Genomic DNA, 20,827 nt, shown 5'->3' with positions numbered 1-20,827 from the left:
GAAAGAAACAGGTACAAGGAATTTTAATGATATACTTTACTTAACCCAAATATAGACAATATTATTTCAATATATTATTAATTTAAAATTTATGAATGAGATATTTTACCTTCTTTTCTGTACTAAGTTTAAAAATCTGGTACGTATCTTACACTCACCACATCTCACTTCAGACTAGCTGCATTTCCAATGCTGAAAAGCCCAGACGGCCAGTGCTGCTGTATCAGACAGTGCAGATCTGGATGTTTCCTAGTCAGAGTACCCTTTTATTTTGCTGCCAGCACCCATTTTTCTGTTTCTTACGGCTAATCTCTTTTCTTCTTGGGTCGTAGGTATTATGAGACGGGGAGCATCAAGCCTGGGGTAATTGGAGGATCCAAACCAAAGGTCGCCACACCCAAAGTGGTGGAAAAAATCGCTGAGTATAAACGCCAAAATCCTACCATGTTTGCCTGGGAGATCAGGGACCGGCTGCTGGCAGAACGGGTGTGTGACAATGACACAGTGCCCAGTGTCAGTTCCATCAACAGGTGAGGGACTGGTGCCTGTGAGGGACTAGGGTTCTGGGTAGGATGATGGATCTAAGTGTGCAGATGGATCTTATAGGCTCTAAGTGTGCATTCCCTGAAGATTGGTCTCTTGGTTACCAGACAGGAGGGAAGCTAATGGAACGTGATGTGTCTCTCTATTTGCCCTTCCTCTTCTCTCCAAAGTGGGCAGGAGCCCGAGACCCAGGGAAAGGAGGTCATGCCAACATCATTCCTGATTGAAATTCTTCTGAGCCCAGAGTAATTTCCATCTCTCCCTCACCAACTGTCTCTGTGTGTCTATAACTTAACAATGAGCTGTCCTGAGTACACTTTTACAAATGTCACTTCTTTGAAAGCCCAGGCTCAAAGTTTTAGCATGGACTTATCTCAGAAGTTCCCGGGATCTTCGTGGCCTCTATTTTGGGCAGAGTTTGGACCACTGAGTTTGGGAAACAAAGCCCTAACTTGGAGTTGGAAGACTTAGCTCTTGTTCCAGCTCTACTACAAACTCAGAATGTGACCTAGGCAAAGCTTTTTTTTTTTTCTCTGACAGCCCAGGGCCCTGGTGGTTCTGATGTGGGTCTAAGATCTCCAGGAGTGATATTCAGGATGCTAAGATGCTGTGGAAGTAGGAGATTGCCCTCTCCCACTTGCCCTGACTCTCACCCATGGAGAGAAAGAACCAGAACAATACCATGAGAATCAGGCTTGAGCTCTTTCTAAGAGTCACAGCACCTCCTTTTCCTCTCTGGTCTAACCCAGAAAACATGGATCTCAGAGTTTTAAAAGCCAATTCCTAAAAGAAAGTTTTCTACTGTGGATGGTAGTCTCAACTCCACTTAAACCCATAGAGTCAAGGACATAGATGTGAGGTGAATAGAAATGAGTGTTTTCTACACAAGGGAAATGTAACCATTTCTCCAAGGTTACACCCTAACCTTGTCAGTGTTGAGCCTGCCCAAAGGACCCCTCACCTCAGTAGAAAGAGTTGGTCAGTCTAGAATCTCTTTGAGGTCCCCTGGGGTCCTGGCAGTCACCCCTGCTACAATGGCTCAAATGCACAGAATTGCTGCGTGTCCATGATTTACCTTCCAAGTCCTGCTTTTCTTCTCTCAGCAAGCTGTTACTTTGTCCCTGACATCATGCGAGGTGCTGGGAAGAGAGTGGGTAGCAGGCACACAGTCTTTGTCGAGGGTGGGCTTCTGGTATGCACTTAGCAGTCTTGACAGTCCAAATTAGGCATGAAATTGTTGAGAAAATGGTCACTGTGGTGGCAGGTTTTGGGGAATAACTTCTGTTCTTTGTCTGGATTACCAGGGGCTCCTATGTGCTTTGGGAGTCTCCTACTTCTGAATTGTGGCAGTATTTCCATGACACAAAAAAACACGACTATTTTCCTGGGTCTTCACAAGCCCAGTATGGAGTGAGCACACACTCTTAGGTCAGTGAAGAGGCAGTGAGTCTGCTCTGCAAAGGAATCTCAGCCTAACCCAGCAGAATTTGGGAGCCCCCAGATTTCCCAATGTATAGTGTAGTGGTTCGAAAGATAACTTAGGTTGCTGGTGGGGGTCACAGACTCTAATGCTAATGCTGGGACAGGCAGATATTGCAACAAACAGAGCAGACTAGTCTTATACCCATAGTGGAGCAGTGGGTTGATGACAAAGTAGACCCCAACAGGTCTCCTGAGGGATAGTCGCTTCTCAGCTCCTGCTAAATGCTCCAAGAATGTGGGTCCAACGTTTGCCAGATTTTTTTCCTTTCTTAAAGAGAAACCAGAAACTAGGACTTGTGTGTGCACAAATGTGTGCATGTTTGTGTGTATAAAATGTCTGTGGAGGTAGCAGGTTGTGGAGTTAAACACTGCCAACTAATTTTAGTGAAAAAAATGTCTTGCAGGACAAGCACATGTCATTTGTAGGGCCCTCGTTTACATTCTCTGTGACACAAAGATGCAAATTATTTTGTGATAAACTTATTTGAATGTATTTTAGAAAAACACACCAAACCAGTGAGTGTGAATTTTGTGATTCCCTTATTTATAGTCAAGAACTAATATTGCCTTACAAAAATTAATCTCCTTAAGTCAAAAAACAAGTTATTTGAAAGAAACATAAAATAGATGGAGCACAGTGGCTGCAGACATAGTGTAGGCTATAAGGGGGTTAATGGAAAGGGGTATCTAGGGAAATAGTGGCTCAGCTTTGTGCCCAGAGCTGTGCTGGGGGTGGAGGGTAGGGAGGGCACGGACACTGCTGACTGCTAGTTGTTGGGGCCTGGCCAACTCAGGGGCCAGGTAGGGGTTCTAGTCCATAATGGTGGCCCACTGACTGTGCTTCTGAGGTACTTTCACATCTGTGGTCTCCTACAGCCTTCAAGGCCTAATTCTGCCCTGTGATATGTACCTGAGGCCCAGGTGGAGTGCAGACGAATTTTGAGATAGAGATGGGAGTAAATCCTGGGGTCCCTGATGGTGAAAGAAGGGCTGGTCTCTTTCCACTACTGCTCTGCAGGACTCTGCCCTGACAGAATTGAAGATCTGTGAGGAAAGGCAAGGAGGACTAAAGCATTTCTACCCTGGATCTGAGCCTTGCACCTGACATGTTTTGCTGCCTGTCTGCCAGCTCCCTCTGGGACGTCAGCTCTTTCCCGGGCTCTGGGAGCTCTTCTTGGGAGCACTCTTTGGCTCATCACTCCATTTTTCAGCGAGAGTGCTTTGGTGTCTCTTACAACCATTCCTGTCATACAAATAAATAAGTGTAGTGGGACAGTCTGAGCTTGCTTTTGTTGCATTCTGTACCTCCAGCCCCCACAAAGACTGAACTGTCCCAGCTTACAGTTTTATTTTTCATATGAAGGCAAAGCTCCCATTGCATTCAAGCAGATGCAGCTTCCAAATAACCGTCTTGCAAATGTCACTGTGTCCGAAGGTCCGTAGCTCCTTCTCCCTGCCCATGTCTCCCTTGAAGGCAACCCTTTCCTATTTCAAATAGCGAGGGAGGGCAGCGCTGGATTTGCAGCTGTTCTGGTGGCTGCAGGGACATCTCCACTGTCCACCCCTAGAAGTGTGTGCCTTTCTGTTATCTTCCAGGAGACCAATCTGGGAAACCATGCCTGACATGGGGTTAAGCAACACTGAACCTACTAAGCTTGTGGGAGATTTCCTGGGACACAAGTCATTGTGGTGATGTGACTCCTTTAGGACAAATACGCGCTGGGATGCTGTACAACCTGCATGAGGCATTCTTAGAATCAGCCTGAGTGTCAGTTGGAGGTGGCTGTCCTAGAGTGGACCCAAGTGGTGGGTGGAGTGGAGTCTCCCTTCTGCTGTTCCAGTCTTGTGACTCTAAGTTAGGGGCCACGTGGGAGGACTGAGAGACATTTCTACTTAGGGAACAGCTCTATTAGTACCTGGTGGTTGTCATGTGAAAATGTGGGGTCAAGATTGCTGTGTGCTCTGATTTTTCAGAAGAAGCTAGAAATCCATGTATTTATGTAAAAGCTACCAACTTACCAATACCGATAACTAAGATAAAAATAATACTGTATAGGAAAAATAAAATTTGTACAGGGATGGATATGACCTGGGGATGACAGTTTGCAAACTTGATTTTTTTTTTTTTTGTAAAAATGTTGCCTCTTACTATTCAAGTGGCTTTTGGGGACTTTTTTTTTTTTTTTTAATAGAGGCATGTTTTATTTATTTATTTGTTTGTTTGTTTTTGTTTATACATGCACTGGGTACAGTCAGAAGCGTGGGAGGGTGAGAGAATTCACCAGAGCCAGAGCAGGGAGCAGAGCAGGCAGAAGGACCGAAGTACACTGCTGAGGGGAGCAGCGGGCGGCAGGAGAGGTCTGCTGGCCATGTGGGACCCTCCTCTGGTGGCCAGGGAGCATCCGGGGATCGAACCAGCACCGCAGAGGCCGTGGGCAGCTTCGCAACCCATTGCTCAACCGCTGCGCCACCGGGGAGGCCCTGCAAACTTGATTCTTAATCCTACCTTGGGCAGCAGCTTTCTGAGATTACCTACCCATTCATTCTCTCTTGTACACATCAGTTGCAGGCGTGCGTGTCACCTGTGAGCCCTCTCCCAGCTTGGCCCAGTTGGAAACTCGGCTTTTGAATTCTTGGCAAAGCCAGTGGCCCAAGGTTCTTACTGTGCCAATGGCAGTTTGAGCAGTGCAGTAGTTGCGGGTATTTCTACAACCCTATCTGGGCTGTGAGAAGACATCGTCTTTCTAAGCAGCGGGGGCGATGTTGAAATCAGATCCTAACAAATGCCTGTAATACTTCACTGCTCTTGAAGTTTTAATTCTCAGACTCTAAATGGAATTTGAATCCAAATTGGCTTTAAATTTCAAGGAGGAACTATTTTGCACTGGAGTCACTTCCTTCGAAAGTGGTTCAAAGAAAGGTACTCAGGCTTGGGAACTGGGAGTTTTCAGCTGACTTACTGTGTGATCCTGGGCAAGTCACTTGAATGCTCTGCCTTTCGTTTCCTCATTCACAGAAATTGATTCATTGCTGAGGTCCCTTCTAGGTTGGATCATCTAAGATGTTCATATGGCATCCAGGATCATGTTCATACTCAGCAAAATAAAGGCTGTACCTTTTAGTGTTGACTGCCAGTTAGCCCTGACTATCAATTTTCTATGTATTACTCCTGTTGTGACGAGTCTTAAAGACACCGTTTTTTCCCCCATTTTTTAAAAGAATTGCTATGATTCAATTAGTCTTATTCTTTCCATTATACTTTCTTCTCAATGGACTATGATGCTCTTTGTTCTTGTCTTGGCAGCTGCTGCAAGCATATGGACAAAATCTGTATCCCTGGGGGAAGTGTTAGAGGCTTCCCTACAATTCTGGCTTCCCCATAAAGGACAACCCCAGCACAACCTTAAAATGGAGTGTTGGGGTGCCTGCCTTCCCCTCCCCAGCAACCAAGGCTAGGGAGGCAATTCCATGTGTTTTTAAGACATTTGTGGAAAATACGAACCTTTTTTTCCCCAAAGATTTTATTTTTATTTATTTATGTTTACAAAAACTGGTTTGTAGGCCAGAGGTACAGGGCACAGTGATTCAACAGAGACAGAGTGGGGAGCAGAACAGGCAGATCTACTGAAATACACTTCTGAGGGGAGCAGCAAGGGAGACAGTAGAGGTCTGCTGCGCCATGTGGGTTAGCTCCCTAGCCAGGGATGGAACTCAAGCAGCAGTGACTGGCCATAGCTTGATAGTGCTGAGACTTTAACCCCTGTGCCACCAGGGAGGCCTGAAAATATGAACCTTTTAAGGTTAAAGCTGAGTATTGATCTTTATGAAGATAACACTGAAAATAACAACAGCAAATATCTATTGAACATTTATTATGCAAATGCCATTATTCTCAGTGTTAATTGATTTAATCCTCATAATAACCCCATGAAATAGGAATGATTTTTAGTCCCATTTTGCAGATGAAGAAATAGAGGCATCAAGAGATTAAGTAACTTCCCCAAAGTCATGTAACTGACAAATGGCAAGACTGGGATTCAAACTGTAATATTTTGCTTCTAGAGAGGCTTTTTTATTTTATGCACACATTTAATGGCCAGACAATGCTTTGAAAATTGACAACTTTATGCTGGAATTCTATGGGAAATAGGTGCAATATATACTACCATATATTTAGATACACATAACCTATAATATAGATAAATTATATTTATATCTTATAAAGTCATATGATATATATCTAGGTATATGTTTGTAGACAGACAAATACACCTATATACATACATATAGGTACATACATACATGTATGTATATGTGTATATATATATGTATGTGTCCCCCCAGTCCACACATCTACAGAGAAGGTAACATACATACAAATAGTAAAATTAGATCAGATGTTACTTTAATTCTAGGTGATCAAAAAGACTACATCACTCCCAAGTCTGTGTCAATATGCTCCACATCTGCTTAGTCAAAATAAGTGGTTTAAATATTGGAGAAGACAGACAGACAAAGAAACACTCTAAATATAGTTGAGGCAACATATATGTTGACTCACTGAAAAAGGAAAAGGACCTTTGCTGAGCTCATGCAGCCCGGGTTCCAGAGGGCCTGTGGTTGGGAGGTGATGTGGTCAGAAACATCTATTCCAGGTCATTAGCGGAGAATGCTGCATGGCCTTGGTGCCCAGTGAGAAAAGAAGACAGAGGCCACAGCAAAGGAGATTAAGGGAAGGCACCTGCCACTTCTGTCCTCTGCATTTGCACAAGCTGGAGACCCAAAGCAGCTTGAAATGAACCAGTGGTCTTGAATATGAAAACACTCCTCTTATAATGTTGACTAAAAAAATGCAGGCTACATTTTGTTAAGAGAAAATGATGTTTCCAAATATGCTTAGTAATGTTAGCATAAAGGAAATACACTGAAATGTGATTTTCAGATGTCTTCTTTATACTTGTCCAAATAGTCTACAATGGGCAAAGAATACTCTAGTAATAAGCATTGTTTTAAAAGGTAATAGTTGGAGACTGAAGTAGAACTTTTTCAAATAAACTTTCTGTCAGCTCCCAAAAGAACTTCTGGCCCACGCCCTGGTGGGCTGCTCTATGATATGTCAGGCTTGGGGTCTTGGTTAAACCCCATGTGTTTTTCCAGGAGGAGATTTACTAACTAAGCTTCCCAGAGCCAAGATTCTGCAGAAGGCCTTCAGAGCTGCCAGGTGATAAAGGAGAGGCAGGGCTGCTTTTATCCCTTTTATGCCCTGGGCTTTTCCATAGGTTATTTTTCCCCCCAAAGGGATTTAATTACTTAAGTAAGCCAAGAGTGGACTGTTGCAACTCCCTTATTGTATTGAGGCCCACACGGAGTGAACTTACCCCAGGTCACAATCAAGTTCATATCAGAACCGGAGCACAGTCTCTGTGAAGACAGGCCAGGCGGCCCTAGCTCCCAGGACTATGGAGTCTGTCCACGAGGTTTTGTACGAGGTGAACAGGATTTCTTTTAGCAAAACCCAGCCAGTCCTCCCCTGGCAGCACTTCAGCAATTTAGTTTCAGAACTACATATATACCCCCTCCATGGTTGTTTTTGATGTGTGGGGATCTTAGTCCTCCTGTGGCTCTCTAAAGCAAAGAAACAGAGCGTGAGAGCTCCCAGGGACAGAGACATTACCCGGTTCAGTCCCTTCATTCCACCAGGGAGGGACGGAATTATCTAATATCACTCAGCGAGTTCCTTATGGAGCTGGAGCTGCCACTGAGAAAGGGATACCTATTGGCAACATGAACACATCTGCCTCTTGCTATAGACGCACCTGAGGTCCAAAGAGGGTGCAAGTTGCCCAGAAACTTGGGAGGTAGGAAATGAGTTGGAGTTAGTCAGAATTCTTCCAACCCCCTAATTCCCAATCTGGGTTTATAATCTCTCCTCAGGTCTGCCCCAGCTTGATCCTTGCCCCAGCTTGATATGGGTTTTCTGGTTTTCCATGCATAGCTAGTTGAGATTGCTTCTTCTCCATGATGGTAAATAGCCAATTATTTTTTCCCCAATGCCCACAGGATCATCCGGACAAAAGTACAGCAGCCGCCCAATCAGCCGGTCCCAGCTTCCAGTCACAGTATAGGTAAGAAGAACTTCAAAAAAAAAAAAAAATTTAAAAATCTAATGGGTTCCAAATATTCTAAAGAACTTTTAATCATTCTTATGGACAGATAATTCTGCATAAAACACTTCGGCACACGTACTAATGCGCCTTCTTTGTCATTCTCCAAGGGCTGAACCTGGTAAATGAATTTTATAAATACTGCTAAAAGGTTTTGAATTTTACTGATTATTATGATAAATAGCTTTCACCATGAGACAGAAAATTGAAATCTAAGCCAAAAAAAAAAAAAATCCACTAATGGGGGTCTATAGAATGTCAGATAATTAAAGTAATAAATCAAGAAAGGGATACTTATTCATAACATTTTCTGCATCATTAGTCAGTAAGTAGTTTTGAATGTGTTTTTTTCTTCTATCAACCAGCCCTTCTACAATTCTTTGTGCACTTGCAGTCTTGAGTGAAGATGTGGCAAAACTTCCCAAACTTTCTTTTTCTCTCTCTCTTGCTTCAATCTCATGTACTTCATGAACTGTCAGGGCTGCCAGTGGGGTTTCTGACATTCGTGGTGAAATCTGAGAGTGACTCTGAAGTCAGAGTAAGGATGGGAGTTATATTCCCTACTACTCAAGAGTTCCACTTTTCCCTTGCCTTCCCTTCCGTGCAAAAATTTTGAGATGAAAATGACCCCTATCAATTTTAGACATATTCTTTCTCCACTTGTGATAAAGGAAACACCTCTACTGAGCTGGGGGAAAGTTATTCTACTATAAAAAAGGAGGTGGCATTCAGCATGCCTCTGAGAGATGTCAGCCACAGTCCCTGTCAATTTTGCTTAATCACGCTCCAGACATGTTTCCACACCTTAGTCACTTCTGTAACTGTAAACTTGAGCTTCCTCATGGTCATGGAGATCAGGCAGAGATCTTGCTGCTAGTTCCAGTCTGGCAATGAACTCATTCAGTGAACTGTATAAGTTTCTTCATCTCTCTGAGCCTCAGTTTCCCCATCTGTGTACTGAAAAGTAACACCTGGTGCTCTGTGAGGTCTCTGAGTCTCCTGAGTTGTCTCTTTATGTAAAGATAAGACAGAATTTCTCCCTGCCATAAAATAAATTTTCCTCTAATAATCTGTTCAAGAAGCGTTTGCTACACTCCTGTGTTGACTGTGCCCTTGGAGACTAATGTTATAAGGTAGGCAGGACAAAATCCCCGTCCCCAAGGGCTTCTCCGTCTAATGGGGGAATGTGACTGAGAAGTTTGCAAAATGCTGAGAGAAAGCTCACACGGTGCAGTACCTTGGGAGCCCAAGGAAGGAACTACCAGTTCTCTTGAACTGGGGCGAAAAGAGAGTTGACGAAGACTCCTGGGGAAATGTTTGTGGCTGAAATTTCACTTGTGGCTTTAACTATTTCAGGTCACGTAAAATATCAACTAACAGTAACAGAATTTTCCTTCAACTGAGGAGAGGAATAATTTGCCTTGTAGGTCAGCAGGATGCTTGGTTTTGTCTCAGAAATCTCTGTAAAAATTGTATTTTATATGTGTATAGCCTCTTATATTTCAAAAACTTATTGAGGAATGAGGAAACAGAAACTTGGAGAGATGAAATAACTAGTCCAAGGTCACATTGCCAGTAAGTGTTGGAGCCAGAATTGGAACCTGGGTCTTTGAGTCTCAAGCAAAATGTTGGAACATATATCATCGGCTCTGTCAACAACATGGTGGTTGTTTTGCTTAAAGCACCAAATGACTTTTGGTCCTCTTTCTTCCTCTGTTCTTTGGACCTCAATATAGAAAAGGTTGTGAGATTTGCATAAATCTATTTTTGAGGTGCTGCTTCTACTGAAGGAAAAGAGAAGTTAACGATTTCTACTTCTGTGTCTCCTAAGGAAGATCTAAAATCAAACTCAAATATGAGAAGAAAGGCACCGTTCCCCCTGGGTCTTATAGGAGCAAGAGCTGGATGTGCTCCAAGGAAAGCAACAACGGCTTCTCATGAAATCACCGCTATTTCTAGTAATTTCCTCTACTTTAGAGTCAAAGGCGGCCCCCACCTGCCTCTAGCTCGTTATAGCCCAAGGAAATGTGTCTGAGATTGGTTTGTAGGTTTTAATGAACCAAGAAAGAATTCCCATAGCCCAGGATGGAGATTCAGCTGTATAGCTTGAGCTGACCCTGACCACTCCCTGACCTCTTCCTTGGACTCTGTGGCCAGGAGTTAATGTGAAACTTGCACAAAACCTCCCCTCCCCCATTCTTATCCTTAGGATCTTAGAGACCTGACCTCAGTTATAACAAGTCACTGAACTCTGTCCACATTTCCAGAGCCAGGGGCACTCTAGATTTTAAGTCAATAGACTACAGACTGAGTCTTGGTGTTACTGATCATTGGCTAGATGACTGAACAAATTGTTGGCTTTATGGAGTCTCAGTTTCCCCATTTGATGAATGGGGATAAATAATACCACTCTAGGTTGTTGGAAGCATCAAGTGAAAAACACTGAATTATAGTGAAACATTTTTAAAAATATTATTTACTGAGGAACAGATAACTATAGGAGTTAAGATTTTTGTCTCTGGGTTGCAGTCACTATTCTGCCTCTTACTAGTTGTGTGACTTTGGGAAAGTCACTTTCTCTGAGCCTTGTCTTTCCAAAGGGGTTACAGGCCCCTCTGAACCCCATTCAAAAACAGGGCACTCTTAGGAAAGCTTTCATAAGCTGAAATGGCTTAAGATGAAGAAGCGATTGCCATTAACTTATATGGAAAATTTTTTGAGAGTTCCCCCCCAAAAATAATACATAGGACCTAAATGACACTAACATGTAGCAAAAGCAAGTATGATAGGATACACATGTTTAAAGTTGTTCCCAGGAAAGGAGCATGACCCGGCCGCTTTCCTTGCAGCTGGGGTCAGGCTGCCTCTTAGAACCCGTGGCAAAACAAACTGGATTCCCCTTTGCGACTTGTGTCACAACAATAGAAATCTTTTGGATTTCTTTCAGTTTGTGAAAACTGCTGCTAATGTATGCCTTTCCTAAAGGCAAAGTGGCAACAACTCTAACTTTCAAAACTTTCAGAATTAAATGAGATGCTTCAACCTGGCCAGGAGTAAGCGCTCACAAAACATTAGTTAGCACTGTATTACATATGCATTATATTACATATAACTATACATTATACAATATACAGTAATATATCCCTTTTATATAATTCATGTTAAAAATTTATATAATTCATGTTATTTAATAAAAATTTATATAATTCATGTTATTTAATTCATGTTAAAAATTTATATAATTCATGTTAAAAATTTAAATCCAGGTAAACTGGAAGGGAAAAAAGACAGCGAGGAACTGTAAAACTGTTGGAGTTTTATTAGCTGTGTGTATGAATGTGCAAGTATTTATGCCTGTGTGGATGGCTGGGTATGTTTGCAGGGCTGAACCTGCTAATGAGTACCTATAGGTCTTTTTCTTTTTTTTTTTTTTAAGAGAAAGAAAAACTTTATTGAGGAGAAAAGCAACAGAAATAAAAGGAGACTCCCAGGCCATGAAACCAGGCCAGGGAGGGGCAAGGAAGTCCAGGCCTTTTTCTTTTTTCAAAGCCCCGGCTGGTGGTGGCCCCCTAGCTCTCCTTTTCCCCTTCTCCACCCCGTGCTTTCAGCATCCTTGGACAGGCTAGGATTTGAGTCAGTGCACGGCAGTAGTTGTTGCTATATTCCTTTTTGCACTGTCAGTTCTCGCTGCTCCTCGTCCAGCAGCAGAGACCCTGGGCAAACCGCCTGCCTGGTCCTGGGCGAACAGCCTGAGGCGGGAGGGCCGGTCTCAGCGCCCGGGTGTGGCCGCTGCCACTGGGCTGGTGTCCTCCATGCGCGCACACACACAAGCCCGCCCGCCTATCTAGCTCCCTCGCCGGTCCCGCAGCCCAGTGGAGGGCGAGTGCCTTTGTTTGGCTGATGCGCCCCGGGTACCGGGTCGCCCTCGCGGCCCTCCCGCTGGGCCCTGACCGCCCTCTCCCTCTGCACAGTGTCCACGGGCTCCGTGACGCAGGTGTCGTCGGTGAGCACGGACTCGGCAGGCTCCTCGTACTCCATCAGCGGCATCTTAGGCATCACGTCCCCCAGCGCTGAAACCAACAAGCGCAAAAGAGATGAAGGTAAGAGAAGCCTGCGCGCACCTGTCTGTCGGGGAGGGAACCGAGGCGGCATCCGCTGGCGGCCAGTCGCTCAGGGGTGGAAGCAAAGAGGCCCGCTGAGCGCCGGTTTACCAGCAGAGTCCCCAGGCCTGGATATGTTTGGTGGGCTGAGTCCTCCTCTTCTCATCCCTTCTTCCCTCATCTCCCTAATCTTCACCCCTTGGGTGGAATAAGGCCGACTTGGCAGATCCTTTGTGGCCTTTAAGACCTTCAAGTGCAGATGACGTGCCTGAGGGCAGTGTGTGGAGGGTATGAGCTGGAAGCGGTGTCCCTTTTGTAGGGGAGGCCTGGAGGTAGGGCGGGGCCTGTGGGCTGTCAAGAGGCATGCTTGGATTGGGGTGAGGTCAAGGGTGTCTTTTCTGGGGGGCTGTGTATGCAACTCTCCCAGAATACCCCCAAGGGTGGCTGGGATGGTGGGGGGTTGAGGAAGTGAATAATCTTTTCATCTCTGCTCTTGGGCCTGGAAGGAAGGAATCCAGAGGCTTCACAGGGATTACAAAGATGACAATCTTCCCTGTCGGTTTTTTCTCAACCCCTGGGTCTGCCACCTGGGCCTCCTGAGCTCGTCCGCTTGTCCCAGACACCAGCCCACCTTAACCCCCTTGCCTTTCCCTGGATGGACTGCCAGCTTGGCTGATGTTAATGGGTTTGAGAGGAGAAAAAGCCCCCTGGGAGTCTCTAAAACCTTCATCAGGAAAGGAAGGGGAAAAAAAAAAAAAAAACTGGCTGGCAGTGGTCTAGGGCTTGAGAGCAGCGTGACAGAAATCTTGATTCAATTATTCTGTACCTCTGCACAATTCCCTTTCTCGGCTCCCTGTAAGGGATGTATGTTCTCGTGAGCACATGCCTAAGTACTTAAGATCTGTAACTAGAAAATTGAGTCGGCCGAGCAGTGGATTGCTCTGTGGTCTGTGTGTTCCAGGCAGTGCAGAAGCTGGGCCTGCAGCCTCTGGTTGGAGCTGTGGGGGCGCGTAGGGATGATTCACAGCCCTTGGAACCTGCCTTACCTCTCTCCCCTGTCCCTGACACTCAGAGCAGATGTCAGAAGTCTTTAACTCAGTGGGTTGCTGTGCCATTACTGCAGGAGGCAGTGGGCCTACCATGTCTGTTGGTTTATGGGGTTGATGGTGTCATCTTTTCTGCCTTTGTCACCTGGATTCGCAGCAGATGTGCCCAAGCTGGGGCCTGGCTGTGTTTGCTCAAGGTGGAGGTCTAGGTGGTATGAGACTCCCTCAGAGGCTGAGGAATCTGGATGGAGATTTTTGGAGAAAGAAAAAAAAAATCTAGTTTTTGTTTACCACCAGGTGGGTTCTGAGTTGGGGGAGTGTTTGGCGTGTGTAGAGTGCTGCTTGGCCCTTAGCCTCTGATTATTGGTTACTGTTTAGCTTCTCAGTCTGCTTTGAAAGGTATAGAGTGGTCAGAATGTGTCCTTAGTCTAGACTGCTCTGTGCTGGTCAAATCATTCCTTGAGTACTTTGATCCATTTGGGCTATTGACCTTTCAGAGAGACAAGGACAAATTGGAATGTCCAGCTGGAATGCTCAGGGATCTGGGTTATCACAGCACCTAGAGAACACCTCAAGGCTCTGGAGATGTTTTGGCACAAAGAGAAGAGTGAGAGGGACTGGATTGTTGCCTTCAAACATGCGGAGGGTTGGCATGGAAGGCAAGAGGAACGAGAATTTGCCATGTGCCCTTGAATGCCAGCATGCAGCAGATGCAGAACAAAGCACTTTGCAAATAAAAGAGTGATCTAGGGCTGCCTCTGGAGGAAGTGAGTATCCCGTCACTAGAGGTATGTAAGTAGAGAGTAGGTGACTACTTGCTAGGTTGCTGTATAAGAGAATCAAGAATCAGATATAGGCTTGTATGATCTTTGAGATCCATCCAGTTTTGAAATTTATGACTGAGTCTTGATCCCCAGTAAGACTGGGATCGTGATCCAGTCTGTGATCTGGGGACTAAGGTAAAATGATGTGATTGTCCTGAAAGCTTATAGGATTAGATGAATTGGAGACCCAGGCACCAACCAGAGTCTCTCTCCCCCCCTCCCCCATTGAGATGTATAAGGTTGAGCAGAGAGGTGGGCAGAAGTGCCCTTGCTTACCCCAGCACACTGTGTGGGAGGAATTCCGTGTAATGCTCCTTATTGCCCTTTCCCATCCTTCCTGTATCCCTCCCTGGATCCTTGCATTTGCTTAAGAGATTGTTGAAGAGTCACCACCTCCATTTCGTAAGGGAGGATGCTCAGTTTCCAGGCAGTTTTGTGATGTTGGCAAAGCCACACTGCTGATGTGGACTGGGTATCGGGAGGAGCTGGAGTGCCCCTGAAGCCTCAGTTCCCTATTCCTGTCCGACTACCTGCTACCCTTCCAGAGAGAGGTTTTGGAAGTGGAACAGCCTTGGGCTGGGCAGAGCCTGGGGACCGTGGAAGGAAGAAATTCATGCAAAAGGGCATGGTCAGCAAGCTGACTGCTGCTGACAGGGTTGTGGGAAAGTAAAGAACCAGCCCCTGGGGAAGAACAGGGGAATTGCCAGATGCACCAGAGGGCTGTCTGCAACCTCAGAGGTTGCTCTGCAACCTCACAGTGTGGTAGCACTTTCTCAGAAACCCTCAGCAGCCTGGGGGCAGGGCCATGGCACAATAGAGGCCTCAAGGGCCACAGGAGGAAGGCCAAGGGTCCTCAGATGCGTTGGCTAAGGCTCTGCAGGGTAGAGTCCCTTGTTCAGCTCTGGTTCTCGGTCGTGTCCAGCTTGGACTTGAGTTTTACCCTGTGGACATTTCCCCAGGGAGAGGTGGTGGTCATAGATTCATCACAGAGGGCCTGCCCTCTAGAACTTGCATAGTGTTGGGCAAGCCTGGCAAGTCCAAATTCGCTCTGATGCACAGTGGATGAGGTGCTGAGTTGGACATAGCACTAAAGGGGAGAGAAAGGTAGGAGGTGTTGCTGATTTATACCAAAAGGCTCTGGGAGGGCTCCTCATAGGAAGTAGCACTTTACTGAGGAAAGCATATTTTATGTTACTTCTGTTTTATAGATTTGAATTAATTAAAATCTTATAAAATAAACAGTTTAGATTTAAATTAATTAAAATCCAAAATAATGAACGTTCCATGTGGCTGGTGACTATTTTCAATAACCTGGCTTGGATACAAGCCCTTGGCACATTGTAGGTGCTCAGTAAACTCTCCTTGGTGGAATAGATTGTCCACATGCCTACAAAGCATTCATGATTAGTGAGGAGGGTGAGGGGGGTACCTCTAGTCTTAGCAGGTTTCTATCTAGTATTTTGGGATTCCATAGAAAGCTCTATTTGAGTAAAGACTTCTACAGCAAAACAAAGTCAGATCACTGTTTGTTGCTGCCAGGGGACTATTCAGTCTGGAAATTCTAGGGCTCTCCCTGGGGTGTTTGCCTCCTAGGCCAAGCATGGGGAGGCTGCTGTGTCCATATCCCAGATGGACTGTCCTGTGGGCGTGGCAGTAGATACCATTCCTGGGTCTAGAGCTGGGCTGGTCAAAGGAAATTGGAGGGAGGCAGATATAACTCAGTATGAGGAACAGCTTCCAGATAAGAGCCAGGCTGGGCCAAGGATGGCAGCATTATCCTAGGAAGGAGGCGTGAGCAGGGCAGGACAAAGCAGGAGCAGATACGTCAAAGAAAGCATGTGGTTTGGGCCCTGTGGCTTTTGAGGTCTCTTACAATCTGGGTAATAAGTGCATCTGCGACTGCCTTCTGTCTGGAAGTGGGTCTGCCTCCTGCTGCCTGACTGAGTCTGCCATCTATGTGGTCTTGACCAGGCAGGGCCACGTTGTGTGCTGGGCCCCTGGTATAGTGCCAGCCCGTTGCGGAGATGCTCAGGAGGCTTCTGGATGCTCTGAGACTCAGGCTGGGCTGCTGCTTCATCTCTTGGTTGGGTCCACCTGAGAGCTCTCATGGAGAAGGCTGGGACATCAGCCTTAGGAATCCTTCTGGGCTGGTGGGAAGAGCCTGAGGTGGTGCCTCCCTCCCCCGGAAGGCTGGAGGAGGTGGTGGCAGACTGGACTGGGCAGAGCAGGCAGGGCTGTGAATAGCGGCTGTGGGTGAAAGGGCAGCCCCAGATCCTCTGTTCCCTTCTGAGCCTTTGATCTGTTGTGGGGCCTCCTTCCGCTGTCTCCAGGGTCCATTCAGGGCCCCTCGACCTCCCCTCCCCTTATCCCCCCAGAGTTTGAAAGGCCCTGAACATACCGAGGTCACCCGAGTGCGAATCCCTTTCACTAGCTCTGAAAGCCTAATCCAGCGCCAGAGTGATGGTGGGGGTCGGAACCTCTGTTTGGGCAGTAGAGGGTATATTGCAGACACAATTCCCTGCCTTCTGGGCCCTGCACTGCCCTCTACCTGACATGCACAGGGCATTGAACCCAGAGGAGGCCTGGCTTTTCCCAAGAGTTGCCAAATCTAGCAAGGTTCTCATGGGGGAGGCTTGGGAGCATTTAGTGGGGGGTTCTTTGTCAGTCTTCTTTCTGGGGGTGCCTGCCTCTTCTCTGTCTCTGTGCCTCTCCCCATGTCTTTTGTTTGGAATGCATCTCTTTCAGTGTTCTCTGCCTATTTCTGTCCTGTTTATTGAGACTTCTGTGTCTGCTTCTGTCTCCTGGTCTAGCTCTCACTTTGATTTTTTTCTCACTCCCCCTTCCCCCCCTCTTTTTTCTTCTCTCTCTCTCTCTCTCTCCCCCTTCCTGCTTGTATTCACTCTTTCCATCTTACCTAATCCCCTCTCCTCTATCTCCTCCAGCTCAGCCCCTGCCCTGCAGACCTCCATGGGGGTCACCGAGGGTCGGGCAGGGTTTTTAGAAGCTCACAGACCATGGAGAGTCCTACGGTCTCCTGTTTGATCATGGGCAGGCCCTGGCCTTCCTCCCTTAGGACTCTAGAGAGGAGTAGGACTCACTCAGACCCACCCTGTTTGTTGCTCCTGGGCTTGTGGCAAAATGCAGAAGGCTGTTAAGAATCCTCACAGATTTCCCAGAAGGGAATGAGACAGTGGAAAAGCTCAGGATTCCTGAGTCAGGAGTCATTGGCAGCCTTTCTGGCACCAAGAACTAAATCTCTGATCTCTGTTGAGCCCCAAATAAGGTGGTGATGTATTGAGGCGAGGACACAGCTCACAGGCCAGGGATGAATGGGTTTGAGGACTTCCTGTGTGACATCTTTGGCAAGTGACTTAATCACGCTGAACCTCCATTTTGTCATCTGGAACACAGAGGTGACACAAACCTTGTGGTTACTGGAAGAATAAAATGAAGTCACACCCACCAAGGGCTTAGCCCTAGGGCCTGGTTATAGTAAGTGCTTAATAAATAGCTACAGGGGAAGTCTGGGACTTGAAGGTATGAGGAGATCTGATGAGGCTGAGGGCGAACTGGCTTCAGTCACAGTTCTGTCTGGCAGCTGAAACCAGCCGTCAGACCACCCCCCACTTCCTGTTTGTCAGTCTGCTGGGTGGGCATCAAGACTGAACCACAGTGCCCCCAGGTGTCAACTGCAAAATGAAGGCCCACTTACTTTCCTTTGCTTCCTGTCCCTCACGACCCTGGTTTCCCAGCCCCTGGGTGGAAGAATAAAAGTGTCAATCAAGCCTCAGTTTTCCATGAAGAGAGGCCCCAGCACACAGGTGGTGTATTCTCCAGGATGGAGGGCAGGAGGCCAGGCTCCTGGGTCTGAGCATCCCGGGCACCTGGGGCTTGTCACCAACTTGGACCTGAAGACCTGCTCCTGTTAGAACATCTAGGCCATGTCACCCCAATCATTATTCAGATGAGAAAACAGGCTGGGAGAAGAGAAGGGGTCTGGTCAGGTTGGGCAGTAAAAACCCACAAAACTTTAAGGGGTAGAATAGTCCCTCAGAACATTCTTGGTCTCTCACTGCCATGCGATGTGGCACATCTCAGTTTCTTCTTTCCCTTCCCTTCCTCATTCTCCTGCCCCCCTCTGTTGAAAGCCACCAGCAACGAATCCCATCAGTCTATCATGCCCTGGAGTGTGGTAGTGGTGACTGACTCACTACTTCCTCAGGATTCTTGACCATGAGCCCTGACTTGCCCACCCTGACCTCCCCTCTCCCTTCCCATCACTTCTGTGCTGCCAGTCCCTGTGCATCCTCTGAGCTGTCCTGTCTCTGGGTCATTAGCCAGACACAGCCCCCCCACACCCGGAGCATAGTCCTTCAGGCTGGTTTGTGGACCTGGCATGGTTTCTAGAGTCAGTCCACTCCTGGGGATTTTCAGTGAGGACCATCAGCCCTACAGCCAGCTGAGGCCCTCAGGTTCATCAGGGCAGGCATGGAGCTGAGCCAACAGGCAGGCTCTGCAGAGTGGGCAGGAAGTGACCACCAGTCGTCCTGGTCTTTCCTGGGACTTTACCAGGACAACCCTACTCCTGGCCCCCATGAGATATGCCCTGGACACACCCTCAGACAACTCCTTCTGAGTTGTCTTTTTGTTGGGGGACGGGTACCAGGACCAAGGTTCTCGCATAGAACCCAGGCTGGCGATTGCCGCGGACCGTGGTGCTTTAGTCAGCTTGGCCTAAATTTCAGACAACTTTGAATTAGTTGTCAGTGTGTAAAAGTCAGGAGATTTCATATATGGATGTCTGACTTTTCTTGGGAAGAAATTATCCAATCTGGCAGTATTGGGTGGGCTTTCCCACAGGAAAAGTCTGCTGGGGCTGCTGGACCTGAATCTAAAACTGCTCCCTACTCAACTTGCCCACAGAGCTCCTCCCCCAAAATGGGATTTGTGCCCTGTTTTTTTTTTTTTTACCTGAAGACCTTGGAGCACCCAGAGTCCTAGTGTGGACTCTGTGGAGCAAGTGTGGTTGAGTACAGTCTGTGGCTGTTGAAGTCTATGGGAGGCAGAAAGTGTGTGTGTATTTGTGTGAGGGTGTGTGTGTGTGTGTGTGTGTGTGTGTGTTCAGGGAAGTGAGTGGGCAGCCAGACTCGTAGGTTGAAGAGGGGTGGGGTAGGGAGGGCAGCAGGCCGGTGCCAAGGAGCCACACCCTTTGGAACCCAGAAGAACAGTGAGATTGAGGTCATTCTTCCACACACGCAGGATAGGATAGTCTAGACACAAAGGGCACAGGCCTTGCCCAGGGTGGTGAGTGGCAGAGGTGAAGATCAGGCTTCCATCCGGCTACTTACTCTCCCCTGTCCTTCTGGCCTTGTAGTCACTGGCACCTCAACTGCGTACCAGGGAGACAATTGCCATTGGCATCCTAGGTAAAGCAGGGGACCTAAAGCCAGGTGGTCAATTGGAGGGGCTCTGTGGGCCTTTCCCTAGTAGCTAGGCCTGTCCCTTGGGTGGGGGGTCAGGTTTCAGTTCCTCCCAACCCCCGAGTTTCACTTTGATTCTGTGAGAGTCTTCATGAGAGCCGAGAATACCGAACACCCTACCCCCACCCCCACCTGTTTGCACACCTGCTTTGTGGCCCCCCTCTTTTTCCCATGGGGCTATGTGCTGGGGTTCCGGAAAGCCCTGGGGAATATAAAGGGTAGGGTGGCGCAGTGTGAGGGTCAAAGTTCAGGGAGTTGGTTCTTGGGTTAACCAGAACAAGAGGTTTGGGGAGAGGGGAGAGAAGGGTATAGAGTCTAATTCCCGGTGGGCAGGTCCCCTGCTAGGCCTGTCTAGAACTCAAGGTGGAATGGACTTGGCTTTCTTCCCCACCCCCCACCCCTTGCATGCCCTGCTGCCCCGTGGGCAGAGAACCCACAGTCCTTTCTCTCTGGTTTTGAATATGGTTTCATCCCTGGTTGCAAAGTTTGCAGTTCAGAAATTGTGCAGGCTCCAGACTACTAGAGGTTTATGATGCAAGGGAAGGGACTGTGGGAGCGGGAGCGTGAGTTCAGCCTTCTAGTCCTGACCCTGACTGACTTGCTGGTGACGATGGTGAAATACCTTCCCCTGTCTGAGCCTCAGTTTCCTCATCTGTAATATGGGATCAAGAGATTTCTAAGGTTCCCAGATTGTGATCTCCTGACCCATCTTCAATCCTCCTGGTGTTATTTTAGCTCAGTGGTCCTCAAACTTTTGGTCTTGGCACCCCTTTAAACTCTTAATTAAATGTTCTCAAGGACTCCAAGGAAAATTTTAGCTTGTGACGGTTAATGAAAATGCATAAAATTTAAAACTATTAATTCATTCAAAATAACAGTAATACTTTAAAAAATTACAGTGATAAACAAGTAACATAAATAATCTTTTTGAAATGAGAAAGAAACGTATTTCCTAAATCAAAAAGTTTCTTGGTAGTTGCATTGCTTCATGATTTTGCAAATCTCTTAAGTATTTGGTTGAATAGAAGCTGGATTCTCATGTCTGTTTCTGTATCCAATCTGTTGTGAGAGTGCACAGCCTACAGCCTCTGGAAAACTCCTTTGTGTGCTGGTGACAGTGAAGAAGTCCAGTAAGATCTTGGTATTATTCTGAAAATAATTTTTTTTTAAAAAGTTATTGATTTATGC

General features: G+C 46.8%; 1 protein-coding gene across 8 annotated transcripts in view; it reads left to right on the top strand.

Annotated features, from left to right (window-relative positions):
• PAX5 (paired box 5) overlaps nucleotides 1–20,827 on the top strand; it is a gene marked incomplete at both ends in the record, with an annotated part of 160,773 nt that overhangs the window by 18,169 nt on the left and 121,777 nt on the right. For 5 of the 8 annotated variants that reach the window (XM_084239209.1, XM_084239207.1, XM_084239206.1 and 2 more), the window contains 3 exons: nucleotides 333–530; nucleotides 8,086–8,150; nucleotides 12,161–12,289. In XM_084239209.1, the coding sequence (XP_084095335.1) occupies nucleotides 333–530; nucleotides 8,086–8,150; nucleotides 12,161–12,289 (392 nt within the window). The remainder of the gene's footprint in view (nucleotides 1–332; nucleotides 531–8,085; nucleotides 8,151–12,160; nucleotides 12,290–20,827) is intronic. The other 3 variants (XM_084239210.1, XM_084239208.1, XM_084239211.1) reach the window with 2 other exon arrangements.

The sequence above is a fragment of the Talpa europaea genome (genome assembly GCF_964194135.1).
Source record: "Talpa europaea genome assembly, chromosome: 7".
NCBI classification, from domain to species: Eukaryota; Metazoa; Chordata; class Mammalia; order Eulipotyphla; family Talpidae; genus Talpa; species Talpa europaea.
This window is presented reverse-complemented; position numbering and strand designations above follow the sequence as displayed.